Source organism: Rhinatrema bivittatum, chromosome 16 (assembly GCF_901001135.1).
Source record: "Rhinatrema bivittatum chromosome 16, aRhiBiv1.1, whole genome shotgun sequence".
In the NCBI taxonomy this organism is placed as follows: domain Eukaryota; kingdom Metazoa; phylum Chordata; class Amphibia; order Gymnophiona; family Rhinatrematidae; genus Rhinatrema; species Rhinatrema bivittatum.
Genome location: NC_042630.1, coordinates 27,333,335 through 27,356,452, shown reverse-complemented (window position 1 = coordinate 27,356,452; position 23,118 = coordinate 27,333,335). Strand labels below are relative to the sequence as shown.

Here is a 23,118-nt window from a genome sequence, read left to right as displayed (position 1 = left end):
TTTTTGGTTATGCGATTGCATGTGGTCAGATAACATGCTATTAATCCAGCTAAGTAGCGTGGTCATTTAAAGAAAAATAATCAAATTAATAAATGGGCCATCCCCTCCCTCCCAAATATTTTATAAAGGCCCTGTCTGGTCATGCCCTCCTCACTCCCCAAATCCTTTAAATGTTGACACCGCCCCCCCCTGTTCTGGTGTTTTCTAAAATTAAATATCAGGCTGCCCCCTCCTCTCCCACAAGGATTAACAACGTTGCGGTGCACCCCCCACTAACCCTCTGCATCCACCATGATAACCTTATATTTTATCACTGGGAGCAAGGGACCCCCTCTGGCCCGCTCCCACCACCTCCGTGCTGCTCTGAGAGAAATGCAACATCAGTTGCTGGCACCAACCCGAGAAGGACACAATCCGAGGTGCTGCAAGGCCGCAGTCCGAGGGTGAATGAGGGGATTGCGGCAGCAGAACAGAAATAATGTGCCATCCCACCTGCCATCAGTGAGGCTTCCGGGGCAAAGTGAAGATGAGTGAGGGGATTGTACATGAGCTTGGGATTTTGCAGGATCTGTGGAGACCACTCTTATTCAGATGTGATACAACAAAATCCAGAAGAGCACCCATGGTAACAGACAAAGAGTAAAAGTCAGGTCACAGAGTGATTCTCCACATTTATACAGCAGAGCAAAGAACTTCTGTATATTATTTGAGTCTTCAGTTTATTATTTGATGTATATTGCTGTTGGTACTTTCATTACAATGTTGTATTTATTAAAACTCTCAATAAAATAAAAATAAATAGATATTCAATAAATGCTGAACAGGACTGTCTCCTTCAGGGTTTTTGGCGGACTCCAAGCAACATCCTGCACACTATGCATTAATGAGAATCCTGAGTGGAAATTTGCATACTGGGCTTAATTTGCATAATACATGTCCTGCTCACTGTCGCTGTCCGCAGAGATGAAGCCATCGTAGGGCATGCAGGCAAAGCAGAACAGCTTCATATCTCTCCAGCAGGAGGCGCAGTATACCGCCTGACAAGAGGGAGTCTTGCACACCCAGGACTCCTTGGACTGTGCCCTGTCGCACACCATGCAGCGCCGCCGCAGGATCTTCCGTAGGAAGGGGCAGTAACGGTGCAATTTACCCAGCATACCTTGGGCCTGCAAAAAAAAAGAGAAAGATTTTAGTCACTCGTGGTAAGATTCATCCTTACTCTTCTCCCACCCTTAAGGGAAATGCATAGTCCAGTGAGGAACTCGACACCTAATCTGGATTCCTTCCTAGCAACATGTTCTGAAATTTGACTTTTATTGTCATCATTTGAACATTGATTCCCAAAAAGTGCTAAATTGAAATGTCGGGAGCGGTGCATGTTCCTGTAAGATACCCCATGAACTGGCACGGACTACCCTGAACCCAGTTGTGCATATCTTCTGGCATTAACTGTCTTCCTGTCAGCTTTCAGTCCCAGGGTACATTCTCTAATACCACTTGCCACTCCTGCATGCCTGACTCAGAGCCTCCCATGTTTGCCGACGACTCTCTGCTGTGAGTGCCACGGAATAGCACCCCCCACTCCAAGAGAAGACTGTGCTGGCTGGGCCGTCCGGTACTTACAAGGAGTTTGTTCTTACGGGCATTCCTCATTATCCTTTTCCTCTGGAAGCTGATGTAGGAAATCCTCTTCCGCATGGTCTCATTGTACAGGAACAAAACTCTCTGCTTTTCTCTCTGAGAAAACAAAGGGAGTGGACAGGAGAGAGAGCCCTGAATGGATGCTCCAGACCAGGATGAAGGTATTGGGGGGGGGGGGGGGGGAGGGGAGAGGTCCCAATGGTGGGACTCATTTGGAAGGAGGAGAGCATGTAGTCAGCTTTACCTTTGGGAAGTAGTAGGAAGCCACAACTCTTCGGAGGCGGCACACATACACCTGGATGAAACTGAAGAAGATGAGGCAGAACGTGGGAATACATGACCCCAGGTAGTCGTTGACGGACATGACTTGAGGATTTGGAAGGCAATCTAGAGGAGACAACAGAGAAGGTCAGACGCACTGGAAAGGTAGGGACCCAGGCCTTTGCCCCTGCCTGTGTGTGGTTCAGGGTTTACTGAAGAAAGGAAGAGTTTGAATTTGTTTCCTACCAATCGTTCCGCAGGGCTTGCATTCATCTTAAGAGACTCAGCACAAGCCCCACATTTGGCTGATCAAGACCTCTCTTGTTATCTGGCTGGGTTTTTGGATTTCCCCACCAAAAGGGAGTCCAAACTTACGCAAGTTGTTGGACTCTATAATCATCTCTGACGAGGTGTTCAGAGCTCCAATGGTACCACGCAGAAGTTTTGCCAGCAAACCAGTACCTTCAACCTTAAATTCGAGGTGGTGTCGGCCTAGTGTGGAAGGGACGAGGCATAAAGAGAATTAATGTAGAGACATGAGCCACTATCACTACACAAATGCAGGCAGCAGGGATGCCAGCCTCTTGTCACGTAAGGGACAAAGGAGGCAGGGAAGCTGGTCACCTGTGACCACAAGAACACCGGACTCCTATGACCAGAAGGTTGTAGGCAAGAGACACACCAACCTCCTAGCACCACAGGGATGTAATAAGAAATTGCCAAGCTGGGTCAGACCAAGGGCCCATCAAGCCCAGCATCCTGTTTCCAACAGAGGCCAAACCAGGCCACAAGAACCTGGCAATTACCCAAACATTTAGAAGATCCCATGCTACTGATGCAATTAATAGCAGAGGCCATTCCCTAAGTAAACTTGATTAATAGTCGGTAATGGACTTCTCCTCCGAGAACTTATCCAAACCTTTTTTGAACCCAGCTACACTAACTGCACTAACCACATCCTCTGGCAACAAACTCCAGAGCTTTGTTGTGCGTTGTAGTTTGCTGGAACCCCAGCCTCATCACTGCAAGCAGCAGGGACTCTGGTCCCCTGTCAACAGAGGAACACAGGCAGCAGGGACCCCCAGCCTCCGGCCACTGCCGGGATACAGGCAGCAGGGACAGCAACCTCTTGTCACCGCAGGGACCCTGGTGAGACCCCCTCTGACTTCAGAGCCCCATCCCCGGGAAGAATCCATTTGTACTCACTGGTGAAGGTGTACTGAATAAAGGAATGCCTGCGTATGAGACTGAAGACCTTGTACAGAATATAGTCTATGCCGCAGGTGATGACGAGGAGGACAACCAGGGGCATAGTCTGCACTATTGACATTATCTGCAAAGGAACAAGGGAAGAGGGGCAGTTAGGCAAGAGAACCGGGGCGGGTGCTCTCCTTTCAGCACAGAATCCCTTTGTCCCCCTCCTTCCAATATGCAGCCTAGCAAGTTCCTTCCTCTGGCCCTTAATCAAACTGTACTGCCCCTGTGAGCTTCCTCCCAGCAGTGCCCTGCCAGTCTGAGCTTCCTCGCAGAGGCATTCCCACTTTGCCAACCCCGGTCTGGGTACAGCCTGCATTTTTTTTTTTTTTTGGCCCTCACCATGCTCTTCATCTCAGGCCCCTGAATTGTGGGGGACAATGGGAAGATAAAGGACGATGTCTCCCCGTTCCTCAGGGGCAGTAGCGTGTGCTTCTTCTGCAAAAAAAAAAAATCAAGAGAGAAGGAACAGGCGTAAATGCACACCCGGGGGGGGCAGACACACAGGCATCCTGTCGCTGATTCTTTTTAGGGGATTTCCAGCTGCCCCTCGGTGCTGATAATTCATTCCAGAACTCTCTCTCTCTCTCTCTCTCTGCTGCCGAACCTGTCTTGTTTATGGCATGGGGCATCCAGCAGCCTGGAAGGCTGTGCTAGAAGCCTCTAGTGGCCAGAAACTCCTCAGAAAAGGGGGGGGGGGGTCTTTGGACTGTCCGTAGAGTCTTGACGTGCAATACCTTTGTATCTTTGAAGGAAAGTCATGGACTGAAGGACGTGGGCTAAAGCTAGAAGCTGTTCTCGGTATCTAAATGCAGCTTCCTGCCTCTCCTTTTCCTTTTCTGAAATGTGGAGGGACTTTTAAGTAAGGAAAGGCCACTGCATCATTCTGCAGGGGAGGTGGAGGGAGAGTGTTGGAAGGCTTAGTCCAGCTCACTAGAGAGGGGGATCCTGCCATGCAGCCAGAGCTGGGGAGCAGCCAAATCTGGCTCACTAGATTGGGAACAGCCAAAGGGACCAGGGAGCACACCAGCTTGGCACACTTCCAGCAGCAGTCACTCACCAGCTTTTTGCGGCGAGCGTCGATCTGTTTGAAGTAGGTGGTGATATAAATGTTGTCATAGCGAACGTCCGTGTTGTAGTTATTGGCATAGGAGAAGGCGCTATTGGAGGGAGAAAATGAGAAGAGCCCTGAGAAAATGATAGGAAGGCCCTTGTGTGTGTGCATGGCCTCACTGCTGGGCCTAGGCATGTGCAGAGAGAGACGTCTTTCCCTCCCTCCCTCTCCATGCTTTGCTTCCCATCCCTCTCCATCTCTTCTCTCTTTCCTTGTCCTCTTGCTGACCTCACATCCCTCTCATGTTTTATATGTCCTGGGGAACGCAGGCCCTGTTCCTCTTGCATTTTGACCAGGCCTCTGCTTTAAGAAGCTCGTCAGTTCAGACAGCTTTTAAATTAGGAGTAACATAAATACTGCAGCGAACAGAGGCTTCTGATGGTGATCAGTGCAGCAGCGCCCCGATTTACTGGCAGGAAAAACTTTCAGGAACTTCAAACAATTTTTAGGAATGAAATTAAAAGAAAAAATTCTGGAGAATCCTAATTTTCACCTGTTCTTTGAACTGCGCACTAAATTCTCACAATGCCTTGGTAGCATAATGACTCTGAGCTTTGCTGGTATCCAGTCCCGATGCCCAGAACAAGGTATGCTGGGACCTGTGGTTCTTTGTGAGCAGAACGAGAAGGCCCTGGGAATAGAGGTGGCCAAGGCAGGTGAGTCCATAGCTCTGACACCGCCAGTAAGGGCTCGAGGAAGAGTATCCAAACCACTCACGAGAAGAATAGGAAGACGACGGTGCAGGAGGCGAGGACCCGGATCACAGCCACCACTCTATTGAAACGGGTTTTCCGGGTCTCAATGGCATCTCGGAGGTCCTCACTCAGCTTCGTCTTGGTGATGTTGACACCCAGTATCATATTCTGCTGCTCTTTCTGCCAGGGAGAGACCAAAAAGGTGAGATAGGAACAGTGGGACAGGGAGAGAAGCCCAGAGATCCAGAGACAAAACACAGAGAGAGAGAGAGAGAGAGAGAGGCAGAAGCAGAGTCACCCAGGCTGACATACAAGACTGACCAAGAGATTTGCCTAGCAGGAATGAAGGAAGAGGCGAGAAGAGGGAAAAGAAGAAGGTGTGGTGGAGGGGCTACAGAGCACAGACTGTAACAACAGTAGGACAGGGGGCATTTTCAAGAAGAAGAAAAGTAGACACAGACATTTCAGCCTGCACCAACGAACCTGAAAGTACCCGCAGAGTCTGTGTTAGAAGATTGGGAGCTTGTGTGGATTCAAAAGCCTGAATGCACTTTAAACTTGTGCAGGCACGCCTCAGCTGTGACGGGAGGGACGGGGCAGGACAGCGGCCATTAGCTGCTGTTCCGGGGAAGCACGCGCCAGAAGTTGCTTCTGCTCCGATGGAGCAGTAAGTAAAAAAAAAAAAAAAAATGGGGAGAGTTAGGGTTAGATTAGGGGTCGGGTTGGAGAGGGGAAGAGGTAGGTGTTACGCGTGCCGCCCACAGCTGACCCGTGGCGCGGCCCTCTCGCCTTCTCATGTGGACTCCAGCTCCAGGTTCCTCTTCGCTGGCGGCGGTGGGCCACCAGCTCTAACCTCGGGTCGCCTCCGGTGCCTCCGGCTTTGCCATGGTCCCCAGTGTTGCCAGCCAGGATGCCCTTGCTCGTCGGGCCTCTCCGCGTGGCCCGCGGAGAGACGCCGCCATCGGCGCCGCGCCCCTCCCTAAGCGTGCATGCGCGCATCACTAGTTCTTTAAAGGCGGGAACCTGGCCGCGGCCCTGGATGCCGACGTCAGACTCCTCAGCGTATAAATGCTCAGGCCTCGCTCCATAGCGTTGCCTTTGCAAAAGGTCTCCTCATACTCGTTGCTGATAGAGAATCCTCTCTACTCGTGTTCCTGATTCCTGTGGTTCCCGGTTCCTGTTTTCCTTGTTCCTGTCTCATCTATGTGTTGGACTGACTCTTTGGATTTCGACTCGGCTTTGCTTAACTACTCTTCAGCCTGTCTCCAACCCGGGACCTCTGCCTCGCCTGACTACTCTTCAGCCTCTCTCCAACCCGGGACCTCCGCCTCGCCTGACTACTCTTCAGCCTTTCTCCAACCCCGGACCTCCGCCTCGCCTGACTACTCTTCAGCCTCTCTCCAACCCGGGACCTCCGCCTCGCCTGACTACTCTTCAGCCTTTCTCCAACCCCGGACCTCCGCCTCGCCTGACTACTCTTCAGCCTCTCTCCAACCCGGGACCTCCGCCTCGCCTGACTACTCTTCAGCCTCTCTCCAACCCGGGACCTCCGCCTCGCCTGACTACTCTTCAGCCTCTCTCCAACCCGGGACCTCCGCCTCGCCTGACTACTCTTCAGCCTCTCTCCAACCCGGGACCGCCGCCTCGCCTGACTACTCTTCAGCCTCTCTCCAACCCCGGACCTCCGCCTCGCCTGACTACTCTTCAGCCTGTCTCCAACCCGGGACCTCCGCCTCGCCTGACTACTCTTCAGCCTTTCTCCAACCCGGGACCTCCGCCTCGCCTGACTACTCTTCAGCCTCTCTCCAACCCCGGACCTCCGCCTCGCCTGACTACTCTTCAGCCTCTCTCCAACCCGGGACCTCCGCCTCGCCTGACTACTCTTCAGCCTGTCTCCAACCCCGGACCTCCGCCTCGCCTGATTACTCTTCAGCCTCTCTCCAACCCGGGACCTCCGCCTCGCCTGACTACTCTTCAGCCTCTCTCCAACCCGGGACCTCCGCCTCGCCTGACTACTCTTCAGCCTCTCTCCAACCCGGGACCTCCGCCTCGCCTGACTACTCTTCAGCCTCTCTCCAACCCGGGACCTCCGCCTCGCCTGACTACTCTTCAGCCTTTCTCCAACCCGGGACCTCCGCCTCGCCTGACTACTCTTCAGCCTTTCTCCAACCCCGGACCTCCGCCTCGCCTGACTACTCTTCAGCCTCTCTCCAACCCGGGACCTCCGCCTCGCCTGACTACTCTTCAGCCTCTCTCCAACCCGGGACCTCCGCCTCGCCTGACTACTCTTCAGCCTCTCTCCAACCCGGGACCTCCGCCTCGCCTGACTACTCTTCAGCCTCTCTCCAACCCGGGACCTCCGCCTCGCCTGACTACTCTTCAGCCTCTCTCCAACCCCGGACCTCCACTACGCCTGACTATTCTTCAGCCTCTTTCCAACCCCGGACCTCCGCCTCGCCTGACTATTCTTCAGTTCATCTCCAACCCCGGACCTCAGCTACGATTGACTACTCCTGCCTTCTCCGTGCCTTGATCGACTACACCACGGACCTTTCTGTGTCCAGAGTTCTACGCTGCTTACCACGACTTCCACTTGCCGCTGGCTCTGATCCTAGCCTGTCAGTGACGCCACCTCTCGCCTATCCTCTGGACATGGACTTACAAGGCTTAGGCCTTCCTTTGCCTGAGCGCCTCCAGTCACTTGTTGTTCCTTTGGCGCCTGAGTTCCTGTGCCGAATCCAGTCCAGGGTAGGACTACGCCATCTACAGGCTGCTGTCTCTGGGCCGAACCACTTCTCGCTATTCATTAACCTCGAGGCCCACCTACGTCCTGCCGGCCCCAGCACCCAAAGGCTCAACCCGAGGGGAACGAGAGCTGGTATAGGAGAAGCTTCAGCGGCCTCTAGCTTCAGCCCACTCCACCTGCTGACAGTGGGGACCCGTAGGTCCTTACCTACGGGTTGCGTCAACACCACCTCAGCCCAAGGGTCCACCTCCGACGCAACAGTAGGAAGAGTAGGGTCAGGGACAGGAAAGTTCCCTCCCAGTCCGCTCCAATTAAGGAGAACTTGGGAAGACCCAATTGTGTTGCCGCGCCTAATTTACTAAAATTCACCCCCCAGCATGCCAGCGCGCGCATGTTATAAAATCGGCACATCTATGTACGCGTGCCGGGAACCGCGCACACCCGAACACACGCGCGCTCCTTTTAAAATCTACCCTTTAGTGTTGTTTATTGTTAATTTGCCTTCAGCGAATGATTGTAACGAGAGCGGTTTTAAATAAAGTTTGATGCTGAAGATCAGGATGGACGGATCAGGATCAGGGTGGGGAGGAAGCACTGAGGCCTCGGAAGCCAAGGCAGCAGGCAGTAGTGAGGAAGGGGAAACCCCGGATACAAAGAAGCCACACCACATACGTTTATGGAGATTTCGGACGTGAAAGACCGTGCCAGGTTATCCACGGTCTGGTTCACTTTATCATAGGTCTGCCCAAAGTTTCCTGCCACGGGAATCCTGTTCTTGCACCATGCCGTCATCACTGAAATGAAATCATAAGCAAAGCTGATGAGGAATGGGAGATTACAAACACCCTGGCCACGGAGCGCACTGTCAGCCTGCTCTTGGACGCGCGTTTTCCCTTACCCCTTATTCAGTAAGGGGAGGAAAACGCGCGTCCAACCCGCGGCATCTAATAGCGCCCTCAACATGCAAATGCACGTTGATGGCCCGATTAGGTATGCGCACGGGATACAGAAAGTAAAATGTGCAGCCAAGCCGCACGTTTTACTTTCAGAAATTAGCGCCGACCCAAAGGTTGGCGCTAATTTCTTCTGGCGCTGGGAAAGTGCACAGAAAAGCAGTAAAAATTGCTTTTCTGTGCACCCTCCAACTTAATATCATGGCGATATTAAGTCGGAGGTCCCGAAAAGTAAAAAAAGTAAAAAAAAAAAGAAATTTGAATTCGGCCCGCGGCTGTCGGGCCGAAAACTGGACGCTCAATTTTGCCGGCGTCCGGTTTCCAAGCCCGTGGCTGTCAGCGGGCTCGAGAACCGACGCCGGCAAAATTGAGCGTCGGCTGTCAAACCCGCTGACAGCCGCCGCTCCTGTCAAAAAGAAGGCGCTAGGGACGCGCTAGTGTCCCTAGCGCCTCCTTTTCCCCATTTTTACCGCTTCACCTAATTTAAATACAGAATCGTGCGCACCGGCAAAGGGCCGGTGCGCGTGCTGGGAGAGTGGGCGTTCGTCTGCTCTCCCGCGGACTTTACTGTATCGGCCCGAAAGTTAGCTGAGACCTTCAGCGGCTAACTTTAAGATGCTCTTCAGCTGACCTAAACTTAACCCTCTATGTTAGCCAGATAACCCTGAAAATCATTTATCCCACTAAATTAGACAAATGCAGTAACTGGCCCCACTCTGCCCCAGCTTTGAAAAATCTTGGTATAGTCAGTGTGTACAACGTAAGAGTATAAGAAGTTGCCATACTGGGACTGACCGAGAGTCCATGAAGCCCAGCATCCTGTTTCCAACAGTGGCCAATCCAGGTTACAAGTACCTGACAAGTACCCAAACATTAAATAAATCCCGTGCTACTGATGGTAATAAAACACTTCCAATCCACAAAAGGTGGGGGTAATTACAATAAACTCACTTCAACAGAACCCACACTGCAAACAAAATTGATTACCTAACACTTAACCAATTTTTACTACTTTTTTTGTATATTTTTAAGAATTTTTGGAACACTCAATAATTAACTGAATTTTCAAAACATTTTTTCTTTGATCGCGCTCATCACATTCACTTGTTAGTCTCCCTCAAACTTGAAAAATGTTTATATATAAAAATGTTTGTTTTAAGGAAAAAATATTTAATGAGTGTAAAGTGATGCTTCATAAATGTTCAGGGCACCATCCCGGTGTGCCATGCTTGTTCTCTGTTTAATCATAAGCACCACCGTCCACCCAATAGTCCTTTGATTATTAATTTCAAAAAAACATTTTTTAATTTATATATACTTTTTGCGCTTGTTAAACGAATGATCCTCACATGCAAGTGTGAAAAGCGCTATGACAAGGAAATGTGGTTCACCAAGCCCACATCAAACATGGAGCATAGTTAGAAAATGTCACTTAGCTTGAAATCCAAATCCTGAAGATCCAGTGTACCCATTGGCAAAAGTATCACCGACAATAAGCAGTGGCTATTCCCTAAGTCAGCTTGACTAATAGCAGTTTATGGACTTCTCCCCAAGGAACTTGTCCATACCTTTTTTTTTAAACCCAGCAACACTAACTGCCTTTACCACATCCTCTGGCAATTAATTGAGTGAAAAATAATTCTCTCCAATTTGTTTTAAATGTGCTACTTGCTTTCCTGGAGTGCCCCCTAGCCTTTGTATTATCTGAAAGAATTAACAACCGATTCACAGAAGCGGGACGAAGAACCAAGCAAGACCAGGAACAGGGAACCAGGCACAAACCTCAATACCAAGGCAAGGTCTGAGGAGCAGACCTTGCCTTAAAATACCTGAACCTGAGGGAGGAGCTTCAGAAGGGAGCCACGACACTTCCTGTCGTGGCCCCTTTAAATCCTATCTTCAGCCGCGCACGCAGCTCTAAGGCAGCCAAGAAGGGGGCAGAGTCCTTGGAGCAAGCAGAGGCCTGCGGTCGGCCAAGCAGCGGCCATGGCCGCGAGGAGAACGCCGGCGGAGGCTCCCTGCCCCTGCAGGAGCCTCCTAAGCAACCCGATGCCGCGGGTGAGTGTTTGGTCCCGGCCATGACAGTTGGCCCCGGTTGCGGCTTGCTGCGGCCGGCGGCCATAACATAGAGGATTCCTGGTTCATACTCCAAGGAGAAAAATATTTCCCTCTATTTTTGGATGTTACTATAACAACTTCTAAATGGATGCACCTTCAAAGGTAACCAAGCTGGAACTGGCAACAAATAAAATGTCAAGCTATTATATTGTCATGTAAATAAGCTGTCCTATTACAATGATTAGTACAATCATTTACAATGTTTTATTACTACATTTTATAACCCTACCCTTCTCATAACTATATCTCGCTGCATACGTCGCTCCAGCTTCATATTGCCTCAAGGTAAAGATAATGTGACCTGTAATCACACTATCTCATTAAACATCATGTAAACCAATGGGATACCCTCGGGTGAATATCGGTATATAAAAACAGATAAATAAATACATACATACATACATCAACTGGCTCACATTTATCCACATTTATTAACCTCTTCAAATATGTAGCAGATTTGTGAGGCAAGACTGCCCTTGGGTAAATCCATGCTTGCTATGACCCATTAAATCATGTCTGTCTATATGTTCTGTGATTTTGTTCTTTAGAATAGTTTCCATGATTTTTCCCGGCACTAAAGTCAGGCTCACCAGTCTAGAGTTTCACGAATCACCCCAGAGCCCTTTTTAAATATCAGGGTTACATTGGCCATTGGCCACCTTCCAACCTTCAGGTACAATAGACATTTTTAATGATAGGTTACAAGTGACTAGTAATAGATCAAAATTTAATTTTTAAGTTCTTTCAGAACTCTGGAGTGTATACCATCTGGTCCGGGCAATTTACTACTCTTCAGTTTGGCAATCTGGCCAACATCTTCCAGGTTCACTGTGATTTGGTTCAGTTCATCTGAATTGTCATCCTTGAAAACCGTCTCTGGAACCGGTATCTCCCTAACATCATCATTAGTAAACACCAAAGCAATTAATTTATTTAGTCTTTCCTCAATGGCCTTTTCTTTCCTAAGTGCCCCTTTAAACTCCTATCATCTAATGGTCCAACCGACTCCCTCACAGGCTTCCTGCTTCAGATATATTTTTTAAAGTTTTTATTATGAGTTTTTCCCTCTATGGCCAGCTTCTTTTCAAATTCTCTCTTAGCCTGCCTTATTAATGTTTTTCATTTAACTTGACAATGCTTATACTTTTTCCTATTTTCTTCAGATGGATCCTTCTTCCAATTTTTGAAGGAAGTGCTTTTGCCTAAAATAACCTCTCTCACCTCGCCTTTTAACCATACCGGCAATTGTTTGGCCTTCCTTCCAACTTTCTTAATGCATGGAATACATTTGGACTGCCCTTCTAAGACGGTATTTTTAAACAATGTCCATGCCCATTATCCACTTTTAACCTTTGTAGCTGCACCTTTCCATTTTTTTAAACTATTTTCATTTTATCAAAGTCTCTTTTTTGAAAATTTAGTGCTACAGCTGTAGATTTACTTATTGTTCCCCTTCCAGACATTAAGTACAATTTGATCATGTCATGATCACTGTTGCCAAGTGGCCCCACCAGCATTACCTCTCTCACCAAATCCAGCATTCCACTAAGAATTAAAACTAAAATAGCTCCCTCTCTTGTTGGTTCCTGAACCAATTGCTCCATGAAGCAGGCATTATTCCATCCAGGAATTTTACCTCTCTAGCATGTCCTGATGTTACATTTACCCAGTCAGTATTGGGGTAATTGAAATCCCCATTATTTATTTATTTATTTAAGCATTTTATGTACCGTCATTCCGAAAGAAGATCACAACAGTATACAAAATTGACATTCATATTATAGTTCCACAAGACATTTAAAACATGTTAACACGATCATGAGACCTTCCTCCTCCAAGGCAGCACCAGGGCTGCCAGACTGGAGTTGGACCTGGCTACGATGTCCCAGAAGGTTTCATCTATATACCTTTCTGTCTGCCTCATCTCATCCAGATTTGCCACTCTAGCTTCCAGAGACTGGATTTGTTCTCTGAGAGACAGGAGCTCTTTGTATCGGATGCACATGTACAATTTCTCACCAGTGGGTAAAAAAATCATGTATGTGACACTCGATACAGAAGACTGGGAGTGTCCCCCCCCCCCTCTTACTGCTGGACTGCTGCTCTGTTGCATCCGTCGCTGCTCGACGCCCTCCCTCCGCCCTCTTTACCTCTGTGGCGACTCCCTCCGAGTCTGATGGACGGCTGGCTGCCGCGGCGTCTCCATGCCGTCTCCCTCCGGGGTCCCTGGACTGGCTCGATGCTGCAGATCCGCCATGTTGCCTGAAGACCTAGGGCGCGCGCGCTTTGACTGATGTACCAGCAAGGGCGCGAACCTCAGGGGCGTCCCCCTGAGATGACGTCATCCGCTTCCAATATTTAAAGGTCTCTATTTGCATTATCAAACTGAGTTAGCAAGGGAAAGGTATTCATACAGGAATTCTTTACGGAAGGGGTTCGTTACACAAGCTACTCTGCCTCCTCGGACTTACCAGAGGTACCCGTTCCACGGGGGCCTCGCTCTTTTCTTTACTTTCAGATTACAGATAGGAACCGGTACTCGCTCCTCGAGGGCTCATGTTCCTGGACACTCTGAAGATTCTCTTCTGCCTGGAAGCTATCGCTGCCTCAAACAATTGTGAGCTACCATCGCTCTCTCAGAGCCTACCCTGGAACCAGGTACTCGCTCCTCGAGGGCCTAATCCTTTTCAGCTCCTGAGCTTCCTTGAGACCTTATGTGAGTTTTGTCATCTAGTTCTGTTCATTTATTTATTATTTATTTAACATTTTTATATACCGACCTTCATGAAAGAAATTCATATCAGATCGGTTTACAAATAACATGAGGGGAATAACAAAGTCAACCATATAACAAGAAATGAAAGTTACATATAACAAGGGGTATTAACCTGGAGGGCTAGGATAGCCGGAGCGATAGAAGGCATAACTGAACAAATTAGATAATACAATAATATGATGAGAAGAGGCATAAGTGTATAGGCTACACTTGTCAGAGAGTTTAGGTAGGAGTCAGTGTCTGAATTAGTGAGGAATTGCTGGAACTGTAGGTTAAGTGAAGGCCTGGATGAAGAGCCATGTCTTAAGTTTTTTGCAGAAGGTAAACGGGCATGGTTCTAATCTGAGTTCTGTGGGCATCTTGTTCCAGATGGCTGGGCCAGCTGTAGAGATTTCTGTCTCTACAGCTGTAGATTTCTGTCTCTACAGCTGTAGATTTCTGTCTCTGCCAGCTGTAGAGAACTCTGCCTACTCTGTTTCTATAGTTTCTCAACAGCTCAGCCATCCTGGGATCGCTGTTCCAGTACCTGAGGGACTTCAGTCCTGCCGGGCATATCAGCTCACTACTGCCACCTCTGGTGGTTTCAAAACCTGTTTAATAAAAGAACTAATGTGTGTCTGTCTCCATACTCAAGCCTAGCTGGTGGTCCCTCTCAGGATATCCTCCTGGGGGCGTGGTCATCTGCCACCGGCCCAGGGATCCACCCACAACCATAACAGATTAATTTCAGATTGCTAACTCCTTAGCAAGACGATATCTGAGACACTACAGATTGCTAGCTCCTCCCTCCTGCAGGAGCCTGCAACACATATTCTGAACAGATTGCTAACTCCTTAGCAAGACGATATATGAGACACTACAGATTGCTAGCTCCTCCCTCCTGCAGGAGCCTACAACACAGATTCTGAACATGCTCTCATCTTAAATTTGTTAAATTCCTAGTTAAATTTTAGGTTGCTATGGGAGTAGGACTGTGTACAATTAGGGTCCATTAAATATATTAGAGTATTCACTATATTTCTGGTAGTGTCTTCCAGGGGAATGATTAAACTCTTGATAAGGAATTTCTGAATTTAAGTTAAAAGCTGATTAATTTTTTTTATTATTTTTATTTTTTTTGTGTGTGTGAAAGTGTTTCCTGCCTATACATTGAAGAATACATAGAAACATAGAAATGACGGCAGAAGAAGACCAAATGGCCCATCTAGTCTGCCCAGCAAGCTTCACACATATTTTCTCTCATACTTATCTGTTTCTCTTAGCTCTTGGTTCTATTTCCCTTCCACCCCCACCTTTAATGTAGAGAGCAGTGATGGAGCTGCATCCAAGTGAAATATCTAGCTTGATTTGTTAGGGGTAGTAGCCGCCGCAATAAGCAAGCTGCACCCATGCTTATTTGTTTTACCCAGACTATGTTATTAGCCCTTATTGGTTGTTTTTCTTCTCCCCTGCCGTTGAAGCAGGGAGCTATTCTGGATATGCGTGACGTATAAGTCTTCTCCCATGCCGTTGAAGCAGAGAGCCATGCTGGATGTGCATCGAAAGTGAAGTATCAGGCACATTTGGTTTGGGGTAGTAACCGCCGTAACAAGCCAGCTACTCCCCGCTTTGTGAGTGCGAACCCTCTTTTCTTCTCCCCTGCCGTTGAAGCAGAGAGCTCTGCTGGATGTGTGAAGTATCAGTTTTTCTTCTCCCCTGCCGTTGAATCAGAGAACTTTGCTGTATATGCATTGAAAGTGAAGTATCAGGCTTATTTGATTTGGGGTAGTAACCGCCGTAACAAGCCAGCTACTCCCCTCTTTGTGAGTGTGAATCCTTTTTTCCACATTTCCTCTTGCTGTTGAAGCTTAGAGCGATGTTGGAGTCACCGTAAGCCTGTGTATGTTTATTTAATAAGGGTATTGACTCCAGGCAGTAGCCATCATTCTGGCGAGTCACCCACTCTTCATTGGCAGCCTCTTGACTTTATGGCTAGGGATGAGCTAGGGAATGAGCTAGGGATGGGTGGGAGAGGGGTGTGAGCGGTGGGAAATACAAACACACAAACTTCTCTTTTTTGCCTGCCTTTCTGACTACCTATTTAATTCAAAACACACAAAACTCCTGTTTTTTGCCTGCCCTCTGACTAGCTAATCAATACAGACACACAAACACACTAAATAATATACCCCAATAGTTTTACTTCTCCCCTATACTTTTAATTTTTTACAATTTCCCCAAGCAGTACTTACTGATTCTTTTCAGCCACCAGCAAGGTGATCATCTCCTCTCAGCGTTCCCACTAGATTGTGGGTTACTGAGGTCTTCCCTTGCAATATATCTTGTGCTTCTAAGGTATATTAGTACAAAACAATCCCTTTGGAGATTTACACTACAGTTAGTTATCCTGAGTGACTCACTGATGTTCTGATTAACAAATGATGGTACCTAATCAAATCAAGTTTCCAAGGCGAGTAACTGACTTTTTTCAACCTATTTACTTAGGTATACACTGCTCCTAGCTTATTTCTACTTTCTGACTACCTATTTAATTCAAAATACACAAACTTCTGTGTCTTGCCTGCCTTTCTGACTACCTATTTAATATGAAACACACAAAACTCCTGGTGCTCCCACTCTTCCCCAATACACAAAAGATTTCTACCAATAAAGATTACACTGTGCATTTAGACTCTTTCAGGATCTTTATCCTGTTGGACTCTATGCCCTCCTGGACATAAAGCACCACCCCGCCCACCAAGTGGAGCCTTTTCATAGTGGTATAATTTATACCCTGGTATAGCACTGTCCCATTGGTTATCCTCCTTCCAGTATGTCTCTGAGATGTCAATTAAGTCTACTTCTTCATTCAGTGCTATACACTCTAACTCTCCCATCTTATTTCTTAGACCTTCTGGCATTGGCATGCAAACATTTCAAAGTGCGTTTTTAGTTTTGTATTAAACAGCCTGCATTTCTGTTGACAGGGATAATTTGGAATTCTTTAGCTCAGGCGATTCATTACTTATAGGCACATGGGTGTTGTCTGCTTCTGCTCCTGTGGAAGGAGGAGGATAGCAATCTGTTCTGCTTCTGCTAGCGGGTTTGGTAATCTGACTGCAGATCTGCTAAGGGAGTCCAGCAATCTGATAGGATCTGCTACTGGATACTCCTATAAGAGGAGGAGTTAATAATCCGTTAATTGCGCAGCTCTTGAAGTGGGAGGAGTTAGCACTCTGTTCTAGGATATGCTAATGCGGATGGAGGAGCTAGCAGATGCGAATAGCAGTCTGATAGAATCCCCTTCCCAAGGGAAGGAGTAGCAATCTGTAGTGAACTGCCTCCTATGGTCATATAAGGAAAGGCAATAGTTTATGATGTAGACTGCAGAGTTGGCAATCTGTACCAGTGGAGTACGGGGGAATGGTGCTCAGCTGGACAGAAAGTAATAGGTGAATCCTTGGGCCGATGGCAGATGATAAGCGCCCCACAGGAGGGAGTCCCCGAGAGGGACCACCGGCTAGGCTGGAATATGGAGACAGACACAGATAGTTCTTTTATTAGATAAGTGGTATAACCACCACGAGGTGGCAGTAGTAGTAGCTGGTTATGCCCGGCAGGGCTGAAGTTCCTCGGATACTGGAACTGCGCTTCCCAGGTTGTTGAGCTGCAAAGAGACTGTAGATAGTGAATAGACAGGGTATGCAGTTATACGTAGCCAGTATTAGATGATAACTCACTTGAGATAGCTCAGTAGTTGGAAAGGGTTAGGCCCTCGAGGAGCGAGTACCTGGTTCCAGGGACAGCTCTGAGAGAGCGGTGATAACTCACAGTAATCTGTATCTGGAATAGCTTTAGTCAATAGAGAATCTTCAGAGTGTTTTAGGAACATAGGCCCTCAAGGAGCGAGTGCCGGTTCCTATATCTCATCTGAGATAGCAACTCACAATGTCTGTGCATGCAATAGCTTCTGGACAAAGAGAATCTTCAGAGTATTCAGGAACGTAGGCCCTCGAGGAGCGAGTACCGGTTACTATCTGTGTTCTGAAATAATACTCACAAATGTCTGTACTTGCGATAGCTGCTGGCAAGGAGAATCTTCAGAGTGTTCAGGAACATGGGCCCTCGAGGAGCGGCGAGTACCGGTTCCTATCTGTAGTCTGAAAGAATAACTCACAACGTCCGTCTCTTGCGATCACTTCCAGGCAATGGAGAGGCTTCAGAGGATTTAGGAACATAGGCCCTCGAGGAGCGAGTACCGGTTCCTTTCTTTAATCTGAAATAGAGAAAGAGAATGAGGCCCCCGAGGAGCGGGTACCCATGGTAGGTCCGGAGAGGCAATGCAGTAGTCTTTGGACAGCCGAAGCTAGTCCAATCGGAGTCCTTGCTAACTCAATCTATTAGCAAAGAAAAGACCTTTTATGTTGGAAGCGGATGACATCAATACAGGGGGACGCCCCTGAGGTTTGCGCCCTTGCTGGTACATACTTCGGAGTGCGTGCCCTACGTCATCAGGAACATGGCGGATCCGCAGCATTGAGCCAGCCCGGGGACGCCGGGGAGGAGCGGCATGGAGACGCCGCGGCATCAAGTCGTCCATCAGGCACGGAGGGAGTCGCCACTCAGGTAGAGAGGGTGGAGTGAGGGGCGAAAGCAGGCACGAATGCAACCATGGGCTACTTTTGCTTTTATTGGAGCCTCTCTGTTGGGATGCCCTAACTCTCCGTTTCATTAATTTCCTTTGAAGACACCTCCCTCTGAACCATGCGCTGCTGAGTGACTGTCAGCTTTCCCCTCATTCTAGTTTAAAGCTGTAAATTCAGACTGTAGCACTATGTGGTGAGTTATAAAATTATCCTCCATATGTGCCTTCGAGCCCTGCTTCTTGAAATAGTGCAGGAAAACAGGAGATGCTAGAGTCAGTGAAAGACAAGGAGAGAAAGGAGAAGGGAAAGAAAAAAACAAAAAAACAGAAGAGCCAAAAGGGAGCAGCCAGTAAGCCGGTTCTGTACAGTATATGTCCCTTCATTAGAATGGTGTGGGCCTGGTCAGGTTTCTCTCATTAATCAGGAAGTTAATCTGATAGTTCCCGTTCTTTTTTTCAAGACAGACACATCTAGGCTGATTTTCTCTCTGGGCTCTCCCACACCCTGGTGTCACTTACCCCGGGGTAAGGTAGCAGAGGAACTTGAAGCGCATGGGCAGACACAGTATGTGGCTGAAAATGGGTATAATCAGGGTCCTCAGGCAAGGCATAGTATTTCTCATCAAACCAGTCATGGCAGCGCAGAATGGCTTGATCAATAATATCTGGATGAGGGGGAGAAGCCAGAGCCAAGAAAAAAAAAGGTACCGCATGCTGCATTCGTCCCTGTGGCACCCGCATACCCCAGTTCCTCCCCATGAGAGGGCAGCCATTCTCCTTTTGGGGGTGCAACCTTTCTTTCCACACTCCCCCATCAACCCCTCCCTTACGTCACTAACTGTCCTGTCCCTCTATGGCAGCGGGTTCTCAACCTTTATAGTTCTGCGACCCTTTTAATACAATTCCCCACTATGTGGCGACCCAAACGTAAAATTATTTTCGTTCATAGGCCTAAGTAACTGTACTGTATATATTTTGCTTATAATTAAATTACAAATAAATGAAATTTTATCTTTATGACTTGCATTTATTTACTTTTCTATTGCGTATTCACCATATTCATGTTGCATACTTATGTGAAAATTTGAAAAGCATGGCAAAGCTCGGATGCTTGCTATCAAAATGATGTTTCAGTTTGTTCGGCTTCATAGATTTGGCTAATAGAACTTCATTACAAATAACGCATTGGGGTTTCTCAATTCCTGCTTTAACTATTGAAGTAAAACCATACCGTAAAAAATCATCATTATATTTTCTTTTCTTAATGTTCTTTTGTTCGAGATCCATTTTCATGGGTTGTTCCATAATGAAAATATTACCTTCAATAACATGGACTATAAAACGATGGTGTATTACTAATTAGAAACGGCAGTGCTTTTCAATTATGTCAGGATGTGCGTAAATCTTCACCAAAGAAATAATATCTTTGATCTCGCAATGGCATAACGTTGCATTACACCACGCCGTTTGATGGACAGTAATTTAAACTGTTAAAAATATTTATGCTGCGACAATTAAAATGTTTGAAATCATTCTGATTCAGTTGTCTGCAACATCTATCCTCGAATGACAATTATAGTAAAAAAATAGTAACTACCAATGGAAAAAATTTGTACAATGACAAGTTTTACATGTTAGAATAGACAAAAAAACCATATTTCCAATGGTCTTAGGCGACCCCTGGCAAATAGTCATTCGACCCCCAAAGGGGTCGCGACCCACAGGTTGAGAACCGCTGCTCTATGGGCTCTGCACTGCTTCCCCCACCCCTTCCACTGTCCCACTACAAAAGCCCAAATCACTCACAGCTGTCAGAGGAGAAGAGCGGTACTGAGGGGATCCTCACATTTCCAGCTCTCCCAGCCGAGGGGATCCTCACACTCACAGCTCTCTGAGGTGAGCGGATACTTACACTCACAGCGCATCTTTGTTCTCAGCTCAAACATTTTTTGAGTTGTGATCAGGGGAGCCTTCTTTTTCAACATCCTCTCCTGCATCTCCTTTCTCTCCTCTTCCTTCTCTTTGTTAACCTCGTAGCCTTCTTGGCTCATGATCGTGTCCCTGATCCCCACAAACTTCTCTGAGATATTCTTCACCTCGGTATTGAAATTCTTCCCTCTCCTCTGTGGGGTGATAGAACTCAGAGAATCACCTTCTGCTCCCCACCCTCTCCCATGACCCCAAAATAACCATCTAGGTAGTGATAACCAGACCTGGCTTTACCCGTTGCCCCGCGCGGGATTTGGCTGGGGCACTCTTAGCTTGTCGGTACTCACCACCAGGTCCTCCACCATCTTCTTGAAAGGGGCCAGAGCTACTCTCCAGATCACCTTCGTGTGGTTAATCTGAAGCTCCACAGTGCAGCCAACACTTCTGACCACACCATCCAGATTCTGCTGTAGGTTGCTGATAGGCCCTAGTGAGAAGAGCAGGGAGCTGGGCAATGTGAACCAGTGCAACCATTCACTGTCTTCTTGCATCATTGGAGTGGGGACGAGGACAGGAAAGCCCCATGTATAACGTGCACAATTTATGTTAGTGAAGAGTGTGCGTGCGTTGAGCAGCATCGTGCAATTTGGAAGAAAGTCCTGAGGTTCCCTCTGTGCACTTCCTTCTTATCAGCAACCTAAAGTTCATGCTGCTGTATCTGAATCGCCAACAAAACCCCTGAGTACCTTCAACAGACCCTTCACAGCCGCATTGGGGCAATGAAGAGGTAGAAGGAAAGTGGAACTTGGTGGTGTTTCTTATTACTGAAAGGAGGAGTGCCTCATGGCTTGTTTGTAAATATGCCCATGGACCCATTAACTGCTGATGGGACCGCATGAGAGATGGGGAGCTTCATCTCTAACTGGTTGTCAGGACAAAGTAGTTGGGGCTCCTCCAAGATAGATGAATCAATAAAAGAATATTCGATCCAGTCTCAGGTCAGCAGAGGTGCCAGAGGTCCTTTGCTCAGTTTTGGACTTGGCTGGACTGGGCATGCTGCAGAGGACTCTAGAGAAAGAGGGAATGGTGATATGAGGAGGGTAATATTCAGAAGCTGTTTACTGGGGTAAATGCCTATTTGAAAACTGCCCAGCATTTGTTTTCAACATGTGGGGATGGACAGCGAGCACATCATTACCTGGATGTAAAGCAGGCAGGCCTGGGGGTGTGTTTAGGTCAGGGGAGGGAGTAATGCACCTAGATTACATTTTCAGCTTTCTCTCTAATTTTCTAGGGGAAAAGTCCCTGCAGAAAAAGCAGGTGCAAACCTTTTTCCTGGGGAAGTTTGCAAAGCCCACAGCCAGGGCGGTTTTCAGAGTCAGTTAGTGGGGTATAAAGTGTTTTACCCGCCTACCCCAGCGTCCCTTTCTGCAGCTGAAAGCATGAGCGCCACTTTACCAGGAGACCTTCTCAAGGAAGGGTAAATGCACACGTGCAGATTGCATTCTCCACGCTATCCCGCGCAAAAAGGCAGGCTAAATGTCCATGCAGACCTTCCCTCTGACAGGGGATTCAGAGGGAAAAACTACCCCTAGAGATTTGCACTGACATTTTTCCCTGCACAACTAACCCCACTTTGGGAGCGCCTTTGCACTGTTGACCCCCAGGCATACATTCACCCAAGCAAATGGCTTTTGACAGTTACATTGAACATGGGAAATAGATTCATGGCGCTACAGCCCTAAGAAGACCAGTTCTGATTTAGCTAGAACTGTAGGACCAAAACAAACCCAAAAATAGTGGAATCCTGTTGCTTACCCTTAGCAGTGAGAACTATATCGAATCCTCCTCCCCCCTAAGCAGACAGACAGACAGAGGAGAAAATGAGAAGCTTTGACAGTATCACGACTTTACCAGCATAAATTGAAGCCAAAGCATATATGAGTAGATAGGCACGGCCTTCCTTGCTCAGGACCTGTGGAGCGAGCAGAAAGCTGGCGCAACGAAAGTGCAATGACAAACCCCAGCCAACGGCAAAAATACCTGCAGAGGGAGAAGACATCAGATTAGGAAGAGTCAGATCCATACCCCGCAGACAACACCAAGAGCACTGATAGCGCCCGCACTGCAGATACCATCAGGAGCACTGGCACCCCCCTTCACTGAGAGCAGTGGCCCTGCGCTCACTGCAGACTTCATCTGGACTCTTTCCTGTAGCTCTTCCTTCAGCTCCACGGCGCTCTCCCCTGCCGGAATAATCTTCCTGGCACTCACCAAACATTCCGTACAACAGTTGAATCTTGTGGACCTCATAAATGCTCATAGGTTCAATCAAAAGGTAAAAGAGACCTGTCGTGAGAGAAGACAGGAGACCGATACATCGTTGGCACAAATACCCCCCAAATCCTGAAGTACTCACACCCCCCAGCCACTCTAAAGCCCCGAGCCACAGACCCCCTACACCCTAAACATTCCAAGGCAGTCACCCCATTCCTAACCCTTAAGCTCCGGACACGCCAATACTCTGAAAAGACACAAGCATTTCAAGCCTCAACGCGCAGATTCCCCTGAGCAGCTATTGCCTGAAACCGCAGAGAGCTGCTACTATTTAGAACCCCAGTCCCCAGTTCTGCATCCATCACCGCCTCCGCAGCCACTCACCGAGGCTCGCGGCACCACCAACGCCGGCTCCCAGAAAGAACTTGCTGTAACGGAAGGCGGCGACTTCACTCCACAGGTAATCGGCACAGAAGGACGGCAGCAGGCAGGCCAGAGCCCGCTTCAAACCTCCAGAAGCAGGAAAGAAGGGTTACAGTCTTGCAACGTTCCCAGGCCCCTGCATCTCTGACGAGAGCTGAATGGGAAGTGGTCCAGAGAGAAGACCCCTGAGTGCTGGCTACTGATGTCAAGGTAATTTATTCAGAGTCTTTGCCCGCTGTTCCCTGGGAAGATTGCATTCCCATCCGGCTCTCATCCGGAAGCCCGATAGCCGGATGGGAACGTGTAG

The 23,118-nt window shown here is 48.1% G+C and overlaps 1 protein-coding gene across 1 annotated transcript in view; it reads right to left on the bottom strand.

Annotated features, from left to right (window-relative positions):
* Positions 1–700: 700 nt before the first annotated feature.
* DCST1 (DC-STAMP domain containing 1) overlaps positions 701–23,118 on the bottom strand; it is a 22,782-nt gene continuing 364 nt past the window's right edge. The window contains exons 3-17 of the mRNA XM_029579770.1: positions 22,773–22,898; positions 22,386–22,460; positions 22,026–22,154; positions 20,459–20,598; positions 20,095–20,305; positions 18,698–18,847; positions 8,384–8,505; positions 4,988–5,145; positions 4,217–4,316; positions 3,499–3,594; positions 3,109–3,235; positions 2,278–2,394; positions 1,886–2,028; positions 1,624–1,737; positions 701–1,166 (exon numbers count right to left, since the gene is read on the bottom strand). Of these exons, the coding sequence (XP_029435630.1) occupies positions 918–1,166; positions 1,624–1,737; positions 1,886–2,028; positions 2,278–2,394; positions 3,109–3,235; positions 3,499–3,594; positions 4,217–4,316; positions 4,988–5,145; positions 8,384–8,505; positions 18,698–18,847; positions 20,095–20,305; positions 20,459–20,598; positions 22,026–22,154; positions 22,386–22,460; positions 22,773–22,898 (2,057 nt within the window). The 3' untranslated portion in view covers positions 701–917. The remainder of the gene's footprint in view (positions 1,167–1,623; positions 1,738–1,885; positions 2,029–2,277; positions 2,395–3,108; positions 3,236–3,498; positions 3,595–4,216; positions 4,317–4,987; positions 5,146–8,383; positions 8,506–18,697; positions 18,848–20,094; positions 20,306–20,458; positions 20,599–22,025; positions 22,155–22,385; positions 22,461–22,772; positions 22,899–23,118) is intronic.